Source organism: Bolinopsis microptera, chromosome 9 (assembly GCF_026151205.1).
Source record: "Bolinopsis microptera isolate Bmic1 chromosome 9, MBARI_Bmic_1.0, whole genome shotgun sequence".
Taxonomy (NCBI): domain Eukaryota; kingdom Metazoa; phylum Ctenophora; class Tentaculata; order Lobata; family Bolinopsidae; genus Bolinopsis; species Bolinopsis microptera.
Window position 1 is genome coordinate 6,084,392 of NC_087080.1, and position 18,643 is coordinate 6,103,034.

Consider the following 18,643-nt stretch of genomic DNA (forward strand, 5'->3'; position numbering starts at 1 on the left):
ACGACTGTTTAGTTTAGCACATCAGAAACAAACAAGTTTCCTGACAATTCAAGATGTACAATTCTAAAAGTACCTTATTAGAAGCTTTTACAATTAGATGGACAGGATGACTGAGGTTAGTTGAGCTGGCGATGAGCATAATTGAGGCATGGTATTAAATATTGTAATTGTCGAACTTTAGTGCGTGTTGAACTATAGTACTATATATCATTCATTTCCTAAATTCATCCTCTTCTGTTAACAATGGAATCCTCTCCTCAAGTTATGCCTGGTGCGGTTTTCGTTTCAACTTTGAATATGCCCCTCACTAGACAGGGGGGGTGGGGATCATACACTTAGTACCGTACGTGTCATTGGGGGGCTCATTTCCCAGAAAAACAGTTAGTACATGGTACTTAGGGGGAGGGGGTGTCCAACCCCAAAAAACCCATTTTACCTCAAATTTTAATTTTGGGAATGGGTTTGAGGTTTTTGAGTTTTATTTTGGGTTTTTTAAATTTGTTTCCTTTTTTTGCAACTTTTTATCTAATTCGACTATATATATATATATATATCTTATCAGTTACCATGTCTTTTATCTAATTTTTATCAGCAGATTTATAAATCTGCCGTTCATTTGTAGTTTTTACCTTGCTAGTTATGAGTAAATTTTTGCCTTCCATCAATTGAGTGCAGCTTTCATTTTCAAAATTTTCAGTTTATTCAGATTTTTCGTTTTCGATATTGCAAATTTTTAATAAATCATGTTCAGATTATGGTGATAATGGATGTAAAGGTACTTCAACCGAATTAACAATCCAACCGTGTGTATGACGTGTCCCAGTAGCCAATCATAATATATATATATATATAATAACATCTATAAACAAAAGAGCACCTAAAGAGGCTCAGCAAAGTGCTGGCCTATTTACGCTTACGAAGACTCATTCGTTCAATATGTCTCAAAGTAAATAAACTCCTCCATCCTACTCTATCTCTTGCTAAGTTCACTAAGTTGGTAAAATCATCTTCATTTTCATAATATCATACAAATTAGTCCTGTGTCTACCCACTCGTCCCTTTAGTGTTTGACATCCTAGTGTAGCAAATAACAGAGACTGGTAGGCAGGCGTGTCGTTGTCACTGCGTAGAACATGACCTAGCATTGTCCACCGTGCCTTTTCCACTCCCTCGGAAAGGGGCCTGGTCTGGGTACGAGCGTAGAGGGCCTTGTTAGATATTGAGCTAGGCCAATAGATGTGTAGGATGCGCTTGAGAAAACAAAACCCCTACTAAATAGAGGGTATAATTTGCCCATTTCCCAATGTTTAATGAGCTGATTAAAGCAATTTATGGGTGGGTATCTTATTTTATATACCAAGACACAGTTATAGTACCGTGATTTCTCAACAGTTAGTACCGCGAAACCCGGCAAAAGGGGTGGGTGTCTTAATTATTATCCAAAAATCAGTTAGTACCGCGAAGGGGTTGGGGTCTTTTGAAAAATCCCCCCACCTCAACCCCCCCCCCCCCCCCCCCCCCCCGCACTGGATCCTGGATCCCACAAACGTGTAAACAACAACGCGAGACCGTAAAATATACCATTGCTCAATGTTTTAGACTGCTATGTAACTTTAAGTGCTTATTGTCAATATTTTTGATCATTATTCTTGCTCCGTCATAGACCTCCATACGTTCTCTAGTATTGTTTCTGAACGGTAGGCTTTATTGCATTCCACTTTTCAAAACCACTAAGTGCTCTAAACAAATGCACACAATATTTCAGCAAAATGACCAGCAAGACGGAGAGTGAAACAAACATCACACCGCAGCCTTCAAGAGCCAAGTGGACCAAGCAAGACTATGTAAACTTACTACTAGCGATGATGATTAAGTTTGGTGACGGTGTTGAGATTTACCTGCCGGGTGTTATTGTACAGACAGTTTCCTGTGAACTGGAGGTGTCATTCTTCAAGGAGGGGATTCTTGCTGTAGTCTTCTACCTTGCTCATAGTGTAGCTCTGATGACTGCAGTTCCTCTATCGAAGAGGTTTGGGGATAAATTTACTCTGCTGTTTTCACTCTACAGTTCTATTATCTTCACAGTTGTCTGTGCTTTGGTGCCTAACTACTACACGTTGCTTCTCGCCAGAGCTCTCATAGGGCTGGGATGTGGACTGAACTCCTCCACAGTTGGAGTGTTCGGAGCAAAAAATGTTTCCTCAAGAGAAATTTTGCCGACTTTCTCTTTCTTACAAGGAAGTATCGCATTTTCTTTAGGAGGTGGCTGGGTTTCGCTTATGGGTTGGCTCCTGCTGGAGAGTATTGGGTGGAGAATGTTTGTTCTTCTCACATCAATTCCCTGGTTCGTTCCTCCAATAATCATCCTTCATTGTTGCATTTTGGATGAAAACTCAACTTATGAATCAACTAACTTGTTAAAAGAAAAGGCAGAAATTGAAACTCAGCTCGATGAAAGCTTTACCGAAAAGGTCATCAAGGGGAGTCTCTTCATGGGATTCTGCTCTTGGGTCGGACACGGAAGTATCATGCTCCTACCATCTCTTATTAGAGCACACAACCTTGAGAACAAATCCCTTGATTTTGGAAAATGTGCCAAAGTGGTACATGGTGATCAGTTCCTGATTTTAGCTGCTGTCACTGGTCTTGCCAATATTGTAGGAAGACCGATCGGGTTTTTTATTAGACAGCACGTAAGGTTCTTGGCCCTCCAATCTGTTCTGATGGTTGGTGGGGCTATATCCAGCGGAATCATACTCACAAAGCCTGGTTTACTAGCAGAGTCAGTCATGATGGGTTTAATAAAACTCATTAATTCAATGCAGATGATGGAGGTTATCATCCTGAATTATGATGTGGACTATTTCGGACAACCAAGACTGGCATTGGGCAGCGCGATAATGCAGGTAACATCTAGTTTTGGTTGTGTAATCAGCTCTTCTCTCGCTGTTTTCACAAACCCTTATCATGCTGTGCTGGCGATGCTTGTGGTCAATCTAGCACAGATTGTTGTGATTTGTTCGATGAAAGAACGGAGATAAAACACTTTATGTATAGTCGGTGTACTGTGTTAGTGTAGTGTGGTTTATTATTGTAACATTTTTCAATTGCGGCACCGCAAGTTTAAACTTCATCTAGTTAAAGAATTTATAAGTACATTCAAATAATTGTGCAATTCAAATGATTGATGATGAATGAGACATTATGGATTCTTAAATTAATGTTACTATTGTTAGCTTCAAACGAAAGCGACCTTCAATTTCAAAATGGTGCAGTAGATTCAGTAGATTTAAGGATTTTAAAAGGAGTAGCTAATTCGTTTGTCATTACCGCCCAGCTTATACTCTTCAATTGTCTCAAATACAAGTCTTGTAAAGTATCCACTATCCAATGGATAATCCATGCAGCGTGCAAAACTGAGAATGGTAATGACTAATGGCGTGATGTTCAGTACGTGTCGAACTTGCGTCCAGATAGCGCACTTTAGTTCGACAGAGTCTAACCTTAGGGTCGAACTACAGTACGTGTCGAACTAGAGTGCGTGTCGAACTTGAGTACGTGTACCGATAATCAATGCTCAATGGAAAAAATTTATGCGAATGCAATATAATCAATAATGAATTCCTTCCGATCATGCCTGAATAACCAACCTCACTGGTGGGGGTACCCAGTACCCTTAACACACAGAACAGTTGCTCAATATCCGTCTCTCCTGGAAACAGGGGTGAGTTGTTCAGCATCTCCCCGAATATGCAGCCCACTGCCCATATGTCCACTGCAGAGTCGTAGAGTCGAGCTCCGTAGAGCAGCTCTGGAGATCTGTACCATCTAGTGGCTACCTGTTCGGGGTTCTTGTTTCAGACACGGAGGGTCATGTTACTGTGAAGAAATGTGAATTTTGTTAATGCGTTAGATTTTGTTGAACAATTTTGTCAACTAAAACTCCGTTGTCAAAACATCTAATTGAGCAACTCTTAGGACGTTAGATATAAGTTATTATTATTTTTTAAATATAATGATTTACATCCAGTGGCAAAATAAAAGAAAGGGGCCATATGTGGTGTCGGTGATAAGGATGTTAAAATAAGACATAAAAACCTGATGAGAGTAGCACCGCTGGGTGGAGTTGTCGTGAACTCTCGCCAGGCCAAAATCTGCTATCTTCAAGTGACCTGAGAAGTGAATATCAAGTCTGAAGTCCAACATTTCAGCGTACAATTTTATGATAATGGCATACTGCATTGGTTGCAGGTGAGATCTTATTTCAGTAGACAAATCTCATAACTCTAATCTCTAATAGTCTAATGTATTAAATTGCGGTCACTAGGCCCGATTAGGGAATATGGGACAAAAGTCGACTATCAAGTGGTTAGTCCAGCTGCCAAAATCAGAGCTTATGCGATATCCTGAGCAGTGAGCTATATTCCAGAGTTCAGACGAACGTTCGTGTAAAGTTATTTCCGAAGCAGAAACGAGTATGACACTGACAGTTGCAACTGCTACTGCCTATTTTGATTTTTGGGCGCACGATTATTCGTGAATTTCAAAACATTATTCATTCTCTTCGTAGTTTGTATTCTTTTAATTTAGTAAGCGCAGAGAAGCATTTTAATTCAGAGGCCGTATTCTAAAGACGACACTATGGACATCAATGTGGAAGGTCTCCCAATACAGCAGGTCAGCAATTTCACTTACTTGGGTGCAATCATCAGTGCAAATGGAACAATTGACAAAGAACTATCAGCTCGAATTCAAAAGGCCTCTGGGGCATTCTATCAGCTTAGCAGTATATGGTACAGTCGCAGCATCAAGACTCCAACAAAAATCAGGATTTACAAAGCGGCTGTTCTCACTATACTGCTCTATGGAAGTGAGGTATGGAATACCACACAGACGCAGATGAAAAGATTTGAGGTGTTCCATCATAGATGTCTGAGGAGAATCCTGAAAATCAAATGGTTTTATCATGTATCTAATGCTGATGTACTTAAGCGGACTAACATCGCCCCTGTTGATACTTTCGTACGAGCAGCTAGACTCCGATGGTTTGGCCATGTGGTGAGGATGCCAGAAGAAAGAATACCCAACTATCTTCTGCACTGGATCCCAAAGCATGGTAAAAGGTCAAGAGGTAGACCTAGGAAAAACTGGTTGTCATGTGTCCGGGAGGATGCAGCAATCTTCACAGGTGTCGATAACATCACGATAGAAGATGCAGAACAACAAGCTAATGACAGGGTTCACTGGAGAGGTCTAATACACCGGAGAAAGGAGTTACTATGTGGTGCAGGCCACTCCAACGACTAGGAGGAGACCTTTCCAAGTACAAGTAAGTAAGTAAGTAAGAGACTTTAACTTGCACGTGCAAATTATGATAAAGAACTGCGCGTGCAAATTTGCGCGCATAACTACCTTGGTAACGCACAATGTTCACTTCGGTCGTATCACAACTCTCATTGCTTTGTGCTCTCACTGAATTGGACGAATCGCTATTTACAGCATTCTACTACTTTCTCAACTTTCTCAACTCTTGAAAATGATCTTTGAGGAAATTATATTGCTAGTAACCGTCGTGTTACTGTTCGCAGTCGTCTTCATCGGGGCTGCTGTCATATTTTGGACCAGAAATGGACAGAATTACTCGATGATCGAAGACATGGAAAAGAGGGTACAGAGCTACCTGGAATCAAGCGAATACGTCAGCCTAGACTTCACTGACTATTTGGAGAAAAAAAATCAGAGAAGTGGAGAGGGCTGCACTTGTGAAGATGAACCCTCCAAGAATTATCATGGCAGATGCCGCCACAGAACTGGATTGCAATGAAAAAGCAGATGCCGGTACTCAGACAGAACTGGCTAGCTCTCAAAGTTTGCCAAAAATCATCCAAGTCAAACCTTTGACAGATACGGTGATTCAAATGGACTAATGGACTAATGGAGTAGGATTGAGGAAGCAGTATATTGGAACGGACTCGATTTTGGGAAACGGACAATGGAACACCACAATTACGACTTTAGCAACCATCATCATGATTTTATACTATACTCCATTTACGATTTTAATCGGCCAAGCAACACGTCGTGCTTCGGTCACAGTGGGGGGAGCAAGGTATTAAATTTAATACTTGCTCTTCGTGCCAGCCCAGTAGTTCTGCCAGATTGTCGAGTTTACGTTAAACTCAAATTAAACAGAACTCTGGGTCCCACTGCCGCGGACCTGATCTGGCTGATGGTCCTGGAGTGCGGTCAACTCCTATTTTTTTGTGTTGTAGATAAACTTTAAAAAAATAGAGCACCCAAAATCTGAGCTTATTTATACTATACCTAGTATACTTATTGTAGAGTGAGCGTTTTTCATTTTTCCAAACAATCGCGAAACTCGTTACAAAGTTACAATTACATAGTTACATGGACTTTGTTTGAATCTTATCATCTGAACAATATAAATAACAAAATAAACTCTGTTTGTTTAACAGCGTCATACGTGATACGACATATATATTTATACAGAGGAGATTGTAATCTTGTAGTACAAGTCAGCCTGGCTTATTTCAAAATCACATAAACCAGCGCACCATTCAACAATCAATATAAAAGTATTATATTCGGATTGTGAAGGTTTTACGGATGACTGATACTGATATCACATCTATAATTATTGACTGAACAAAAGGTGAGGTTATAGCAGATATAAGAAGTTAGCTATCCACTGCCCAAATAAAAGCTTAAAAGGTAAATTTAAATGTAACTCTTTGAAGCGAAATCTAGAAAGGAATCACGTTGCATACAATTTCTTAGCACCACCTCATAATTCCTATTACTGAATCGAGAAATACTTGTCCCTGACATTACCGGACAAACTAAATTTTAAAATTCTGGAATATTCGTCACTGACTACTTTAATCAGACTGAACTCTGATCGTTTGTCGCTGAATATTTTTCAGACAGACTGAATTCTGTAATATCCAGACTGGCGACTAGAACAGCGACACTTGCAGTTCCTGGAATTACCCCTCCACCCAGGTGCTCTATTCCACGAGACTGACAGGGGATCAGGATGGTCAAATTGCGCGGCTTTGTCCGTCTGTTTACATGTTTGTTCTTGAGTTCTAATAACCCCGTGAGTACCAGCTGAGGGACATTCAGTGCAACTGTCAATACAGCAGGACTCACCTTCAACGAGTTCAACAGTTGGTTGAACCCTAAGTTGAGAACCTGGCGAGGGGACTGAACCAGGGGCAAAGGGACTGGATACGCTGGGTGAGGGGGGGAACAGAGAGTTTAAAGCGAAGTTAGACGAAGTGGAACTGATCTGAGTGCCGATAAGAGAGAGAGTAGTGGTGGGTCGCACTACCAATTCGTCAGGGATCATGTACTCTTGGTGGAAGTTTATCTGCGGAACTGCCTCATCCGCATCGTGCTTTGGAGCGTTCATATAGCTGTGAAGTCGCAGAGTCCGGGGTGATTCCTTTAACTCATCCGGGGTAAGATACTCCGTACTTGCTGACGGGTGAATACGATCGGAAGTGACACCGATAGCCTCTGAACGAGGATAATGATTGTTCGTCGTTTCAGCATCCTGAACCAGTCCCGAGTCAAACGATCCGTCAATAGAAAGCCGCTCCAAAGGATCAGCTCCATCCCAGCCAGCATTACGCTCCGGATCAACCGTCAAGTCGTTTTGGATAACAACAGCGGTTTGATCAACGACATCATCATGAACTATGGCCATGATATCTCTAGGTATCGCACCATGAATGGGCGGGGGCATGGAAACCTGGAACCCCATAGTGACCAGGTCAGCGTATGAGTGGGTTGACTGTCTGTTTCCTTCAGCAGCTTGATGGTACATGTGGGTGGATCTCCTACGTTTGGCCAGTATGAACTGTCGATGACGGTATAACGAGAACACTATGAAAGTGATAATTAGAATTAGCAGGGCACAGGAAACTGTTACCATGAGGTAAACCCAAAAAGGTGATAAGCTTCTAGAATCGTCCATGCAGATGCTGGTCGGTTCCCAGGGGTCTCCACTTGCACCACCACCACAACTCCTCGGAGAAACAAGTTGAGGAAACCGGTACAAATAAAAACCACTACAATCATTCTTCTCGACAAGATAGTACTCTTTATCCATCCCGAGAGTTCTGCATTCTCCCCCTTTTGACCAAACAATCCGGTAAAACCAGGACCCCTGGTGGCGTGTTACAGTATCACTTTTACTTAATATTATCTGATTTTTCCCATTACAATGCCCTACTTCCGGGCATTTATCTGCTATCTCAGATGATCCGACCTCCACTATTTTCTCGTAAGGTGGCATGAACCGGTACCACCCGTCCGGTTTGATACTCCGGAAATCACAGTCACCACAATTGTCTCCGGAACCCTGCCCAGAGATATCACACTCTGACATATCTGAGTTGTCGAAGCCTTGACGGTTGCTGAGTCCCTTGTGGGAGGTGTTACCTCCGTATATTCTGTAAGTAGATAGGTCACTGCAATCAGGGTAATCAGAATGGGCGTCCGTAGGGCGGGGCTCCAGGAGTAAGAGAAATATTGGAATCATCATGCTGCGAACAGGAGAGATTTAGTATCGACTTATGATAAGTAGCTTAAGCTAATCTAGCAAATAACTTGCCTGAATCTAATAGGTGAGTTGTTGGTCTGGAAGCTGTTGGGACTATATCCTATATAATTCAGCAACTTTATCTGACTGGACCATTTATAGTGTTTAACCTTTGACAGAGTCTCATCAAATCAAGCATAAGCGGGGGGGGGGGGCTGCATCTTTCTGCATAGGCTAGACTCAACTACAAACAGTATAAACATAGTATTTACTACCCTAGCAGTTTTGATAAATTCTACAAAGCTACAAGATACAGTCAATAAATATTTCGTTAGACGTGCCAACTGTAAGCAAGACGACAAAATAATATTATGAAATCATTAACATCTGATCTGGTACAGATCAAGAAGCTTTGTGACTGGTTCGCGGGCTTTGAGTGCGCTCAGGATATATAATATATATATTATATAAATATTATATAATCATAGATAGTAGAAAGGTTATTAGGTTAAGTCTAAGCTGCAAAACTGAGGTAAGGACTCAAGGATATTGAGATTATTAGAGATTTAATAATATACTAATATACAAAATGCAGCAGCTGCACAAGAGTAATACTCATAGTAATCCGCGGTTGAAGGTGTCGCTCAAAAGTTGTAACTTTATAACTTTTAAACGACACACCTTTAAGTAGTCTGCCTTTTCAAGGGAATCCTTTCGCGAGATCGGAGGTTTTCCCTCAGATTTTAGAGCGGATCTCTCTCGGACAGGAGACTTAAAGCAGGGGACGGCCGGAAACAAGGTAACTAGCTGCTAGTGAAGCCAGCTTCTTTAATTAACCATCTAAACAGGATCACCAAAGGTACAAAATCCACTACACTACTTTAAAGTTTGATCATTTGCACCATAATTTAATATACTTGCAGTCCACAGGCTTTAAAAGGGAAAATTAGTAGTGGGGGAGCACAAAGCCTTGCCATGAGCAAAACAAAACTACGTAAGGTGTCGTTATCATTGCAAAAGGTGAATAGGAATCTCTGGTTCGGATTAACAACGTTAAGAAACTTGACACCGTGATACACCAAAGCGGTACCTTGGAAACAATGCTAGAGTCGTACTGGGAACTAATATGAAATTATATTATATAATATATATGAAGGAAATTTGAAGATAACGAAAGACGGATATGATTGGACAGAGAAAGTTTATAAATTTGAAGAAACGTCAAGTATATTGAGTACACTTTAACACAAAACCCTCGAGTCTACTTTTGTGCTTAGTTCTGTCCCAGAGACTCGCTCTACGGCTGATAGGGTGCAGTAACGAAGGGTAACCCATATTAATAACTGTTAATATATTGCATAACACAATCGAATGGTCGCACTAAAAGTCAGAAGGAAACTGCGGAAAGGTGATAATTTCATATCTTAGTTGAAGACGCAAATTCAAAGTGTATTTTTTGTAATTAATGTGTTTCAGCATGACCAACATTGTAAAATGGTTGAATAGCCATGCACTTGGACTAAATGGAAAAATAATGGCAAATCGATATAATGCCTACACAACTAAACTGAAAACGCTAATATCTTACCTTAATTCCAGATAATTGAGAAATGTAGAGGGGGGGGGGGTGTCATGTCCGTCTATGTCCGCCTATGTCCTGTCCTTTTTGGATTCTATGAGACAACGGACGTGTTTTTTGGGACATTGGCGGACACGGACGGACATTGGCGGACTCGGACGGACATTGGCGGACTCGGACGGACATTGGCGGACTCGGACGGACATTGGCGGACTTGGATGGACATTGGTGGACATTAGCGGACATTAGTGGACATTAGCGGACAAACATTTTGAGGACTGAAGAGTACTGAAGAGTACTGAAGAGTACTGAGGAGGATGGCTGAGAAGGATGGCTGAGGAGGATGACTGAGGAGGATGACTGAGGAGGATGACTGAGAGGGAGGAGAAGGATCAGGAAGACCCAGGAGGAGGAGGACCCAGAAGGAGGACCTAGGAGGAGGAGGAGGAGAACTGAGGAGGATGACTGAGGAGGAGGAGGACTCAGGAGGAGGACTGAGGAGGACTGAGAAGGAGGAGGACTGAGGAGGATAGCTGAGGAGGATGACTGAGAGGGAGGAGGAGGAGGAAGAGGAGGAAGAGGACTGAGGAGGAGGAGGAGAAGGAGGACCCAGGAGGAGGAGGACCCAGGAGGAGGAGGACCCAGGAGGATGACCCAGGAAAAGGCCCCAGGAGGAGGAGGAGGACTGGGGAGGAGGAGAACTGTTGAGGACTGATGAGGAGGACTGAGGAGGGGAGGAGGAAGAGGACTGGGGAGGAGGAGGACTGAGGAGTACTGAGGAGGATGGCTGAGGAGGATGGCTGGGGAGGATGGCTGAGGAGGATGACTGAGAGGGAGGAGGAGGAGGACTCAGGAGGAGGACTCAGAAGGAAGAGGAGGAGGACTCAGGAGGAGGACTCAGGAGGAGGACTTAGGAGAAATAAGAAGGAGGACTGAGGAGAACTGAGGAGGAGGAGGAGGAGGAGGACTGAATAGGAGGAGGAGAAGGAGGGGGACTGGGAGAGGACTGGGGAGGAGGAGGACTGATGAGAAGGATGAGGAGGAGGACCCAGGAGGAGGAGGACTGAGGACCGAGGAGGAAGAGGAGGAGGATGAAGAGGAGGAGGAGGACCCAGGAGGAGGAGGACTGAGGAGGAGGACTGAGGAGGACTGAGGAGGATGGCTGAGGAGGATGACTGAGAGGGAAGAGGAGGAGGAGGAGGAGGAGGACTCAGGAGGAGGAGGAGGACTGAGGAGGACTGAGAAGGAGGAGGAGGAGAAGGACTGAATAGGAGGAGGAGGAGGGGGACTGGGGGAGGACTGAGGAGGAGGATGGAGGACTGAGGAGGAGGATGAGGAGGAGGACTGAGGAGGACTGAGGACTGAGGAGGAAGATGAGGAGGATGAAGAGGAGGACCCAGGAGGAGGAGGAGGACTGGGGAGGAGAAGGACTGTTGAGGACTGATGAGGAGGACTGAGGACGAGGAGGAGGAGTAGGAGGAGACTGAGGAGGGGAGGAGGAAGAGGACCGAGGAAGATCAGGAAGACCCAGGGGGAAGAGGAGGAAGAGTAGGAGGAGGAAGCATCTGAATGTTATTTCCATTTTTGTCCGTTTTTGTCCATTTTTGTCCGTTTTTGTCCGCTCTATTTTTTGTCCGTTTTGAAAATATAGGGTACCGAACGGACAAAAAACATGATCCCCCTATAACAGCAAAAATTGAACATTTTATTTAGCAATTTAGGTGTCCATTAATGTCCGCCTATGTCCGCCTATGTCCGTCTATGTCCGCCTATGTCCGCCTATGTCCGCCTATGTCCGTCTATGTCCGCCTATGTCCTGTCCTTTTTGGATTCTATGAGACAAGCGGACATAGACGGACGTGACACCCCCCCCCCCCCCCCCCCCTGTAGAGGACCTTTTTATTCTTTAAGGTTAGGGATTCTGCCTCGAAAAGGAACAAGTGGCGAGCACGTGCTGTTATTTCTTTATTTGGACGACTTACTTGTTTAACAGACCGGACTCGTTAAACTGTTAATGATATAACAAATATAATATTGACAATTGGTCTTAACAAAGGTCTTGATAAAGGACCCCAGACTTTACCACATTACATGTGTGGTAAAATTGTAACAAAACCACTCAGCCAAGTCAAATAGACGCCAACCATCACATTTAAAGAGACAATCGTAATGAACACAATGAAATTACCAGATTGTTCGTAAGGGGAAAAAAATGCCCGCTGTTGATCATCGCTTCTTCATAACCTCATCGGGATTTAACGATAAATTACGGTTCAGAATGAATGAGTACGTTAAGAACAACCGACCCAAGCTAACACTACAATATGCGAAATGTTACGCTCTTAAGTCTGGAGGTGATACATAACTACTAGTACTGGAGATGATAAATAAGGGATAAGTAACTGATGGAATAGCTCACCTCCCCACCAGAATCCACATCTGTAGTTCAAGAGTTTGTCAAGTTACACAAATAGCCACTCTGCACTTATATAGTTAAGTCAGCGTACAGACACGAGGTTAGAGGCACCATATTTTAGGTGTAGCAAATTTGTGCAAACTATGCGTGCCGCTTTTTTCAGATTTTTATTGCAAAATAACACAGAAATGCAAAAAAAGGACGACAAATTAGACGCGATTCCGCGCCTACAACGACTATTATATGTTGTAAGACGAACACTTAAACTGCTGTGCCTTGTTGAGTAGTATTTGCGTAGAAAACGATTTAAATCATCTGGTAGCTAGCTTTAATGATAAATATGGATAGCTCAACAAGCTGAAGTTATAATGCTGTTCTCTGTTTAGCTCCGCGTAGTAAGAAATCAATATATGAACATTCGTTCGGAACAGTTTAAGTTTTAGTCTAGACTCGGATCTGCGTAAGTTCCAGTCTAACAATTGCCATTGGGTAACAGTTTCGTGCACAAATCACCTGTTTATACGAGTCTTTCGCAAAAACAATCAGGCAGGACTCCTTTATGCTCAACTCATAATGTTGTGGTCAATTAAGATTTATGAAGCATGATCCTTTATGGAGGGACACCTGTAATCTGTATGATTATAACAGTTAAATTAAATCCAAGTTAAATCATTCAACTTCAGACTCACATAACAATTAATACATACTTCTTGACATTAAATTTGCACTAACTCAAACTGTCCTTCAAGAACCCTTCATAATTGGTCAGTCGGGAAACAATGACGATTTACGTTTGGCCACTCGGCAGCAATCAATCAAATCACAGTAATCAGGTTTATTACTTAATCTAGCTTGAGACTTGAGTGACAGAAAGGGTACTCCCCTTGAGATGCGGTGACGTCACGACTATAGAGCGGTTATAAAGTGGTTAAGTAGTGGTTAAACAACGAAACAACAAGTAAAGACTGGTTAAAATGTGACGTCTGCAAACAGGTCCACTCCCACTTTTTAATACACTTCATTATTTTGAGATTTGGGCAGTTTCCAAGAAGTTCCACCACATTAGATCAGACAGCTGTTGGTATAGGGTTACGGTAAGAGTACTCTAACTCTGCAATTATTTCTATAAAAGTGGTCGGGCCTCTTGGATATTGCCGAGATCTCGCCGTCAATCTTGCAGTCTAAGACATCGACAATGAACGCCCAAATGTTGTTAAAGTTTGTTGAAGCCATGTCGGCATGTCAGCTAGAGTCCCTCATCGGTAAATACATACCGGGTCAAAATGAACTGTTCTGACGTCCTTAGCATTAAGAATGATCGTATTGGAATGTCTGGACGCGATAAACCGGTTGTGACCATTGCCTTATCTCTTTGCAAAGAATGTCAAGCTCTACTGTGATGGACAACTCTCTAAAAATCACATAATTTGGACACCCTGTACAATGAACATATAACAACGACATGAAATGAGATATTTTTGTCCGCTTATATGATAAATAAACCAACACAAGGACGGTAGCTATCCATGCAAGAGCGGCTTTGATTGGTTGCAAAAAGATGTATTAATCATAAACTGCACACCAAATCATCTATCTAATTTTCTTATGAAATCGTTTTAAATTTCTAAATTTAGCCGGAATACAGTTACACATCTTCGTGAAGATTAGACATAAACATGATAAATGATAATTCAACTTTACTTTCACACTTGCTAACTTGATCTTACATAGAAGTATTTTTTACTTCTGAACCTTATGTCATATCACTTTCATTTTGCCACAAATCGTCGTTTTACAGAATCATTTTAAAATTCTAGAAACGGTTACAGCCGACACTAAAGTGTGGGTACGATAAACCTGGTATACAAGAAGCAATGATATACCCAACAACTGTATAAAGACTAAGAACATAGGGAATCCCATCTTTGTATGATACAAGTATGTATATATGCGACAAGAGAAACGCCATATTAAGACCGAGGAGAGTGAGGACTCCTCATGCTACATTAAATTAATTCCTTCTATATTGTTATACTCTCCAAAAAGTATACATTACATATTAGAGACCTTTGGTCAACAAAATAGTGATGCAGGTAGATACTGGAGGCGACAAATCCCGACCTCCTCGTACGCTATAGGAGGACTTTTGCTGAGAAAATGGAATGATTCTGACGGGCACCATTGCTTTTGGCAGGCTGCATCCTTAAAAACGTATACGTATGTATACTGATCAAAACATTTTCATCAAAATCGAGGAAGCAATGATCAATACAATCGAATAGAAACAAAATCTAGAGAACTATTTCAGAACAGGCCTAAACAAATAAGAGCAGTACAGATCTATTACATGTATTGAGTGAATGAGAAATGGTACGTGTAACGAGCAAATCATGTCTATATAATGTATATATATATTGTATATATGCAATATATTTACTACTTGTGTTCAAGGACTCATATTGTAATACTGTACTGCTCCTTTCATTAATTGAAATGAGACAGCCAAGTTTCTTGGCACAAAGTTAGTCCACCGTGCATTGCCAAAATAAATAAAAGCCTTTTATTCTATCAAAATAGCGGGACTAAAGAGCCAAAGAATATTATTAAGAAACTGTTTACACCATTAAAATATTCAAAACCCCTAAAAGAAATCAAGTCATCCTAAAATGGTGATCAGTACAGATCAAGACAGCTAGAGTTAAAATTTGTTTCTCCAAGCAACTCTATCATCGGCTAATATCTTAAGCTTATTAAGATCATTCAAAGAGTTAAGTTTTAAACCTCTACGGGTCAAATCATTCACAATAATCTTGAACAAATTCTTACGATGCGCACCGACGCGCCCTTTACAGTTTGTTGTGACAGCAAACTTTAACGCTAATGCAGCGGGGGAGTCATCAGCACTACGCAAGATATGACCTAGGAGCTTCCACCTTGCTTTAGGGACACGATCTGATAGCTTTACTGAGTTACATCTTAGGTATAAGTTTGCATTGGATATTGTTCCATGAGGCCAATAAATGTTCAGTAATGATCTAAGGTGTTTTCTATGGCAAATGTCTAGTTTTTCTAGTGACTTTGCAGTAGGACACCAACTACTGCAATTGTACATGATGATTGATACAATTTGGGCTTCGTATACTGCTATCTTTCTAGCCAAAGAATAAAAGAGAAAATAACGTTTTTTTACAAAACTGAATAAAACGATTCAAACAATCAAAAACTTAATATAGTGGAAACAAATTCGTGCTAGGAACTAGCAGCTGGTCCTGAAACTTAAGTTAATCCGTAACAGGCAACAGCTGTCATCAAATAACCAGGAACATGCCGTAAATGGTGAAACATTGACAATTTTGATTTTGACAGGATTGCAACATTATATCCACGACTAGCGGTACAAACACAGTAGTGAGTCAAATTAACGCATGTGAACAGCAGTGCTGCACTGGCGAACAGCCGAACAAGTTTCCTTACTTATGATAGATCAGACATGCAGTTCAGAGTTGCACTGCCAGAGACACTTCAAATTCTTCCTTTAAGGTCGTACTTTAACCAAATTTGGTGAATACGGCCCTAGTTAAGTAATTTTCTGAAACTCTCTTTAAATTTCCTGGAACTCTTTTAAATTCCTTGAAATGTACAGAGATATAAATTGATGAAAATTGATAGCAGCTGCGTGAAATATTGACACACGTTGCAAACCCTTTTCGCGCGCGAAGCGTGCGGCCGGAGTGAGGAGAGAGGTATACAACGTGTAGCAAGTGTACTATAAGGTCTTAGAGTTTAAATACTGACATAGCGCGTACTAAGAGTTAATAGCGTGCTAAGAGCTATAAATAGTGTACTGAAAAAGAGGTGACAATTGAAAATGCGCATACTAAGAGCTGAAAAGGCACGATCAATTTCCAACATTCATCAATGATGTGGCAGATTGATCTGATTTTTAGGGGTACCGCGACAATTGACCCCCCGACAATTGACCCCCTATGTAATTACACTGGGGTCAATTGTCGCGAAATCTAGGGCTTAGTACGACAATTGACCCCCCGACAATTGACCCCCCGACAATTGACCCCCCGACAATTGACCCCCCGACAATAAACTTTAATAGTATTCAGAGGAGATTATCAAAAGTTTATGAATACACCATAATTAATAATACTACATATTATTATATAATCACGTAGTTAGGGCAAGAATTGAAATTTATGGGACAATCTGAGAATAAATTTGTAACAAAGGTTTCTCTTCAGGAATGTGTTGTCCATAGTCCAAAGAAACACCACAAAAAGTTGTCAGACTGAAACTACTGGGAAAAACTTTCTCGAGCAATTTTCCTCCAGGTACCCATACTTCCCAACCTTAAAAGTCATAACTCGGTTTTGAAAGGTTTGTGAGATCTCATTGGAGGGTGTAAATGAAAGAAATTGCTACATTATGGCTAACGCACGAGATTTGTAACGTGATCTGACAATCACATTTAAACGATATATTAAGGGTTTTTCGAAAAATCACAAAAAACCTGCCTCTGAAGGTCAATTTTGCTAACTTTTGATAGGAACACATTAAAGACTTTCAGCAGTTTTAGTCTGCCAACGGATGTTTCCTGGGACATGGACAACACATGGGAGTGTGCCGCAAGTGTGCCTCAAGTGTGCCCCAAGTGTGCCTAGCTAGATTACCAACATAATGGCCCAACACATTCCTAAAGAGAGAAACCTTTGTTACAAATTTATTCCCAGCTTATCATACTCTTGCCCTAACTGACGTGCAAAGTACTGCTTCCAGAATATCTAAAATGAACATTTCCATCCCACCGTACGATATATAAAAAGGTACCGGCTGGTAAGCTGGTTGGGGGAATCAGAAAGGTACCGACGCGGCTGGTATATTGTGGATTTACCTAACCACGAAATAGATCAATCAACTCGAAATATAGTAAAGTGTGTAAGTAATTGATTTAAAATAGATCAATCAACTTGCAATATCTTAATTGATAATGAATTGAACAAGCAAACGATGTGCTTTAGCTTGCCTAGCTAGACTAGCATTCCTAAACGGAGCGGAATCTTTATTCCATACATTTTTTAACTATGTAACTGAAGGATCTTTTCGCAATAGTAGCCTAAACCCTCTATATTCTTTAACAATCCCGGCTATTCAATGTCAGCATTAAAGAGGTCGCTTCGACGCTGTGATTACTCCTTGAGGCATGACAGTTAAGACAGACAACTCTGTTTAAAATTGAAATAAAGACCACCGTACCACTGGGCACTGCCAGTACCATATTTGATAAAAGAGAAAAGCTATTCTTGGTGAAATTGGAATAGAAACCACAGTACCACGGATGCCGGGGAAGGCCCCCATCGCTGCTCATGCCCAATGCCCATTTGATCAAAAGTTTATGAATAAATGGGCAAATTGGGCATCATTTTCCGCTAAAATCGAAAAGTCAAAAAAATAATATTTCTGGTACCATACTCTATTGAGCTGAAATATAGCTGTACTTGCTAACTCAAGTTTTAACTGTTTTTAAGGCTTTTCGACCACCCCACCCCTCCCCTCTCCTACCACTACCGTATTTGATAAAAGAGAAACGCTAGTCTTCGTAGAAATTGAAATAATGACTACCGTACCACTTCCATATTCTACAACCAAAACAGATCTTTGAAACTTCAACTGGGGGTTGAAATAAATTACAAAATGTACTCAGTAAATGTAATAGTTTAGCAGTCTGCCTGAACTACTGCAATGGGCAAACTGCATTACTAAACCAGATTAAAACAGTGCCTCAATAACTGCAGTTGACAGGTCAAGTTATGAGATTAGATTGATATTGCAGCGTCACTCTTGTAGTTCACAGCCCATGTAAGGGGTGATCTATAAAATTGGCAAAAACTACGAATTTTGGTTCAGTAATAAAGGTTAAACAGTTTTGCAAAAAAGTGATTAATTGGAAGGCTGAATCATTTACTCGGTCAATTTATTCAAGTTGTTAAGTCATCGAGAAAACCGCATCTGATCGGGATTGGGAAAATACATTTGAAAATTAGAAGAACTCGCCAAATTTGTAACTTTG

The 18,643-nt window shown here is 41.3% G+C and overlaps 1 protein-coding gene across 1 annotated transcript in view; it reads right to left on the minus strand.

Moving 5' to 3' along the window:
• LOC134820388 (cyclin-dependent kinase 20-like) overlaps nucleotides 1-18,643 on the minus strand; it is a 42,366-nt gene that overhangs the window by 17,262 nt on the left and 6,461 nt on the right. The window contains exons 4-5 of the mRNA XM_063830758.1: nucleotides 4,099-4,172; nucleotides 3,651-3,839 (exon numbers count right to left, since the gene is read on the minus strand). Of these exons, the coding sequence (XP_063686828.1) occupies nucleotides 3,651-3,839; nucleotides 4,099-4,172 (263 nt within the window). The remainder of the gene's footprint in view (nucleotides 1-3,650; nucleotides 3,840-4,098; nucleotides 4,173-18,643) is intronic.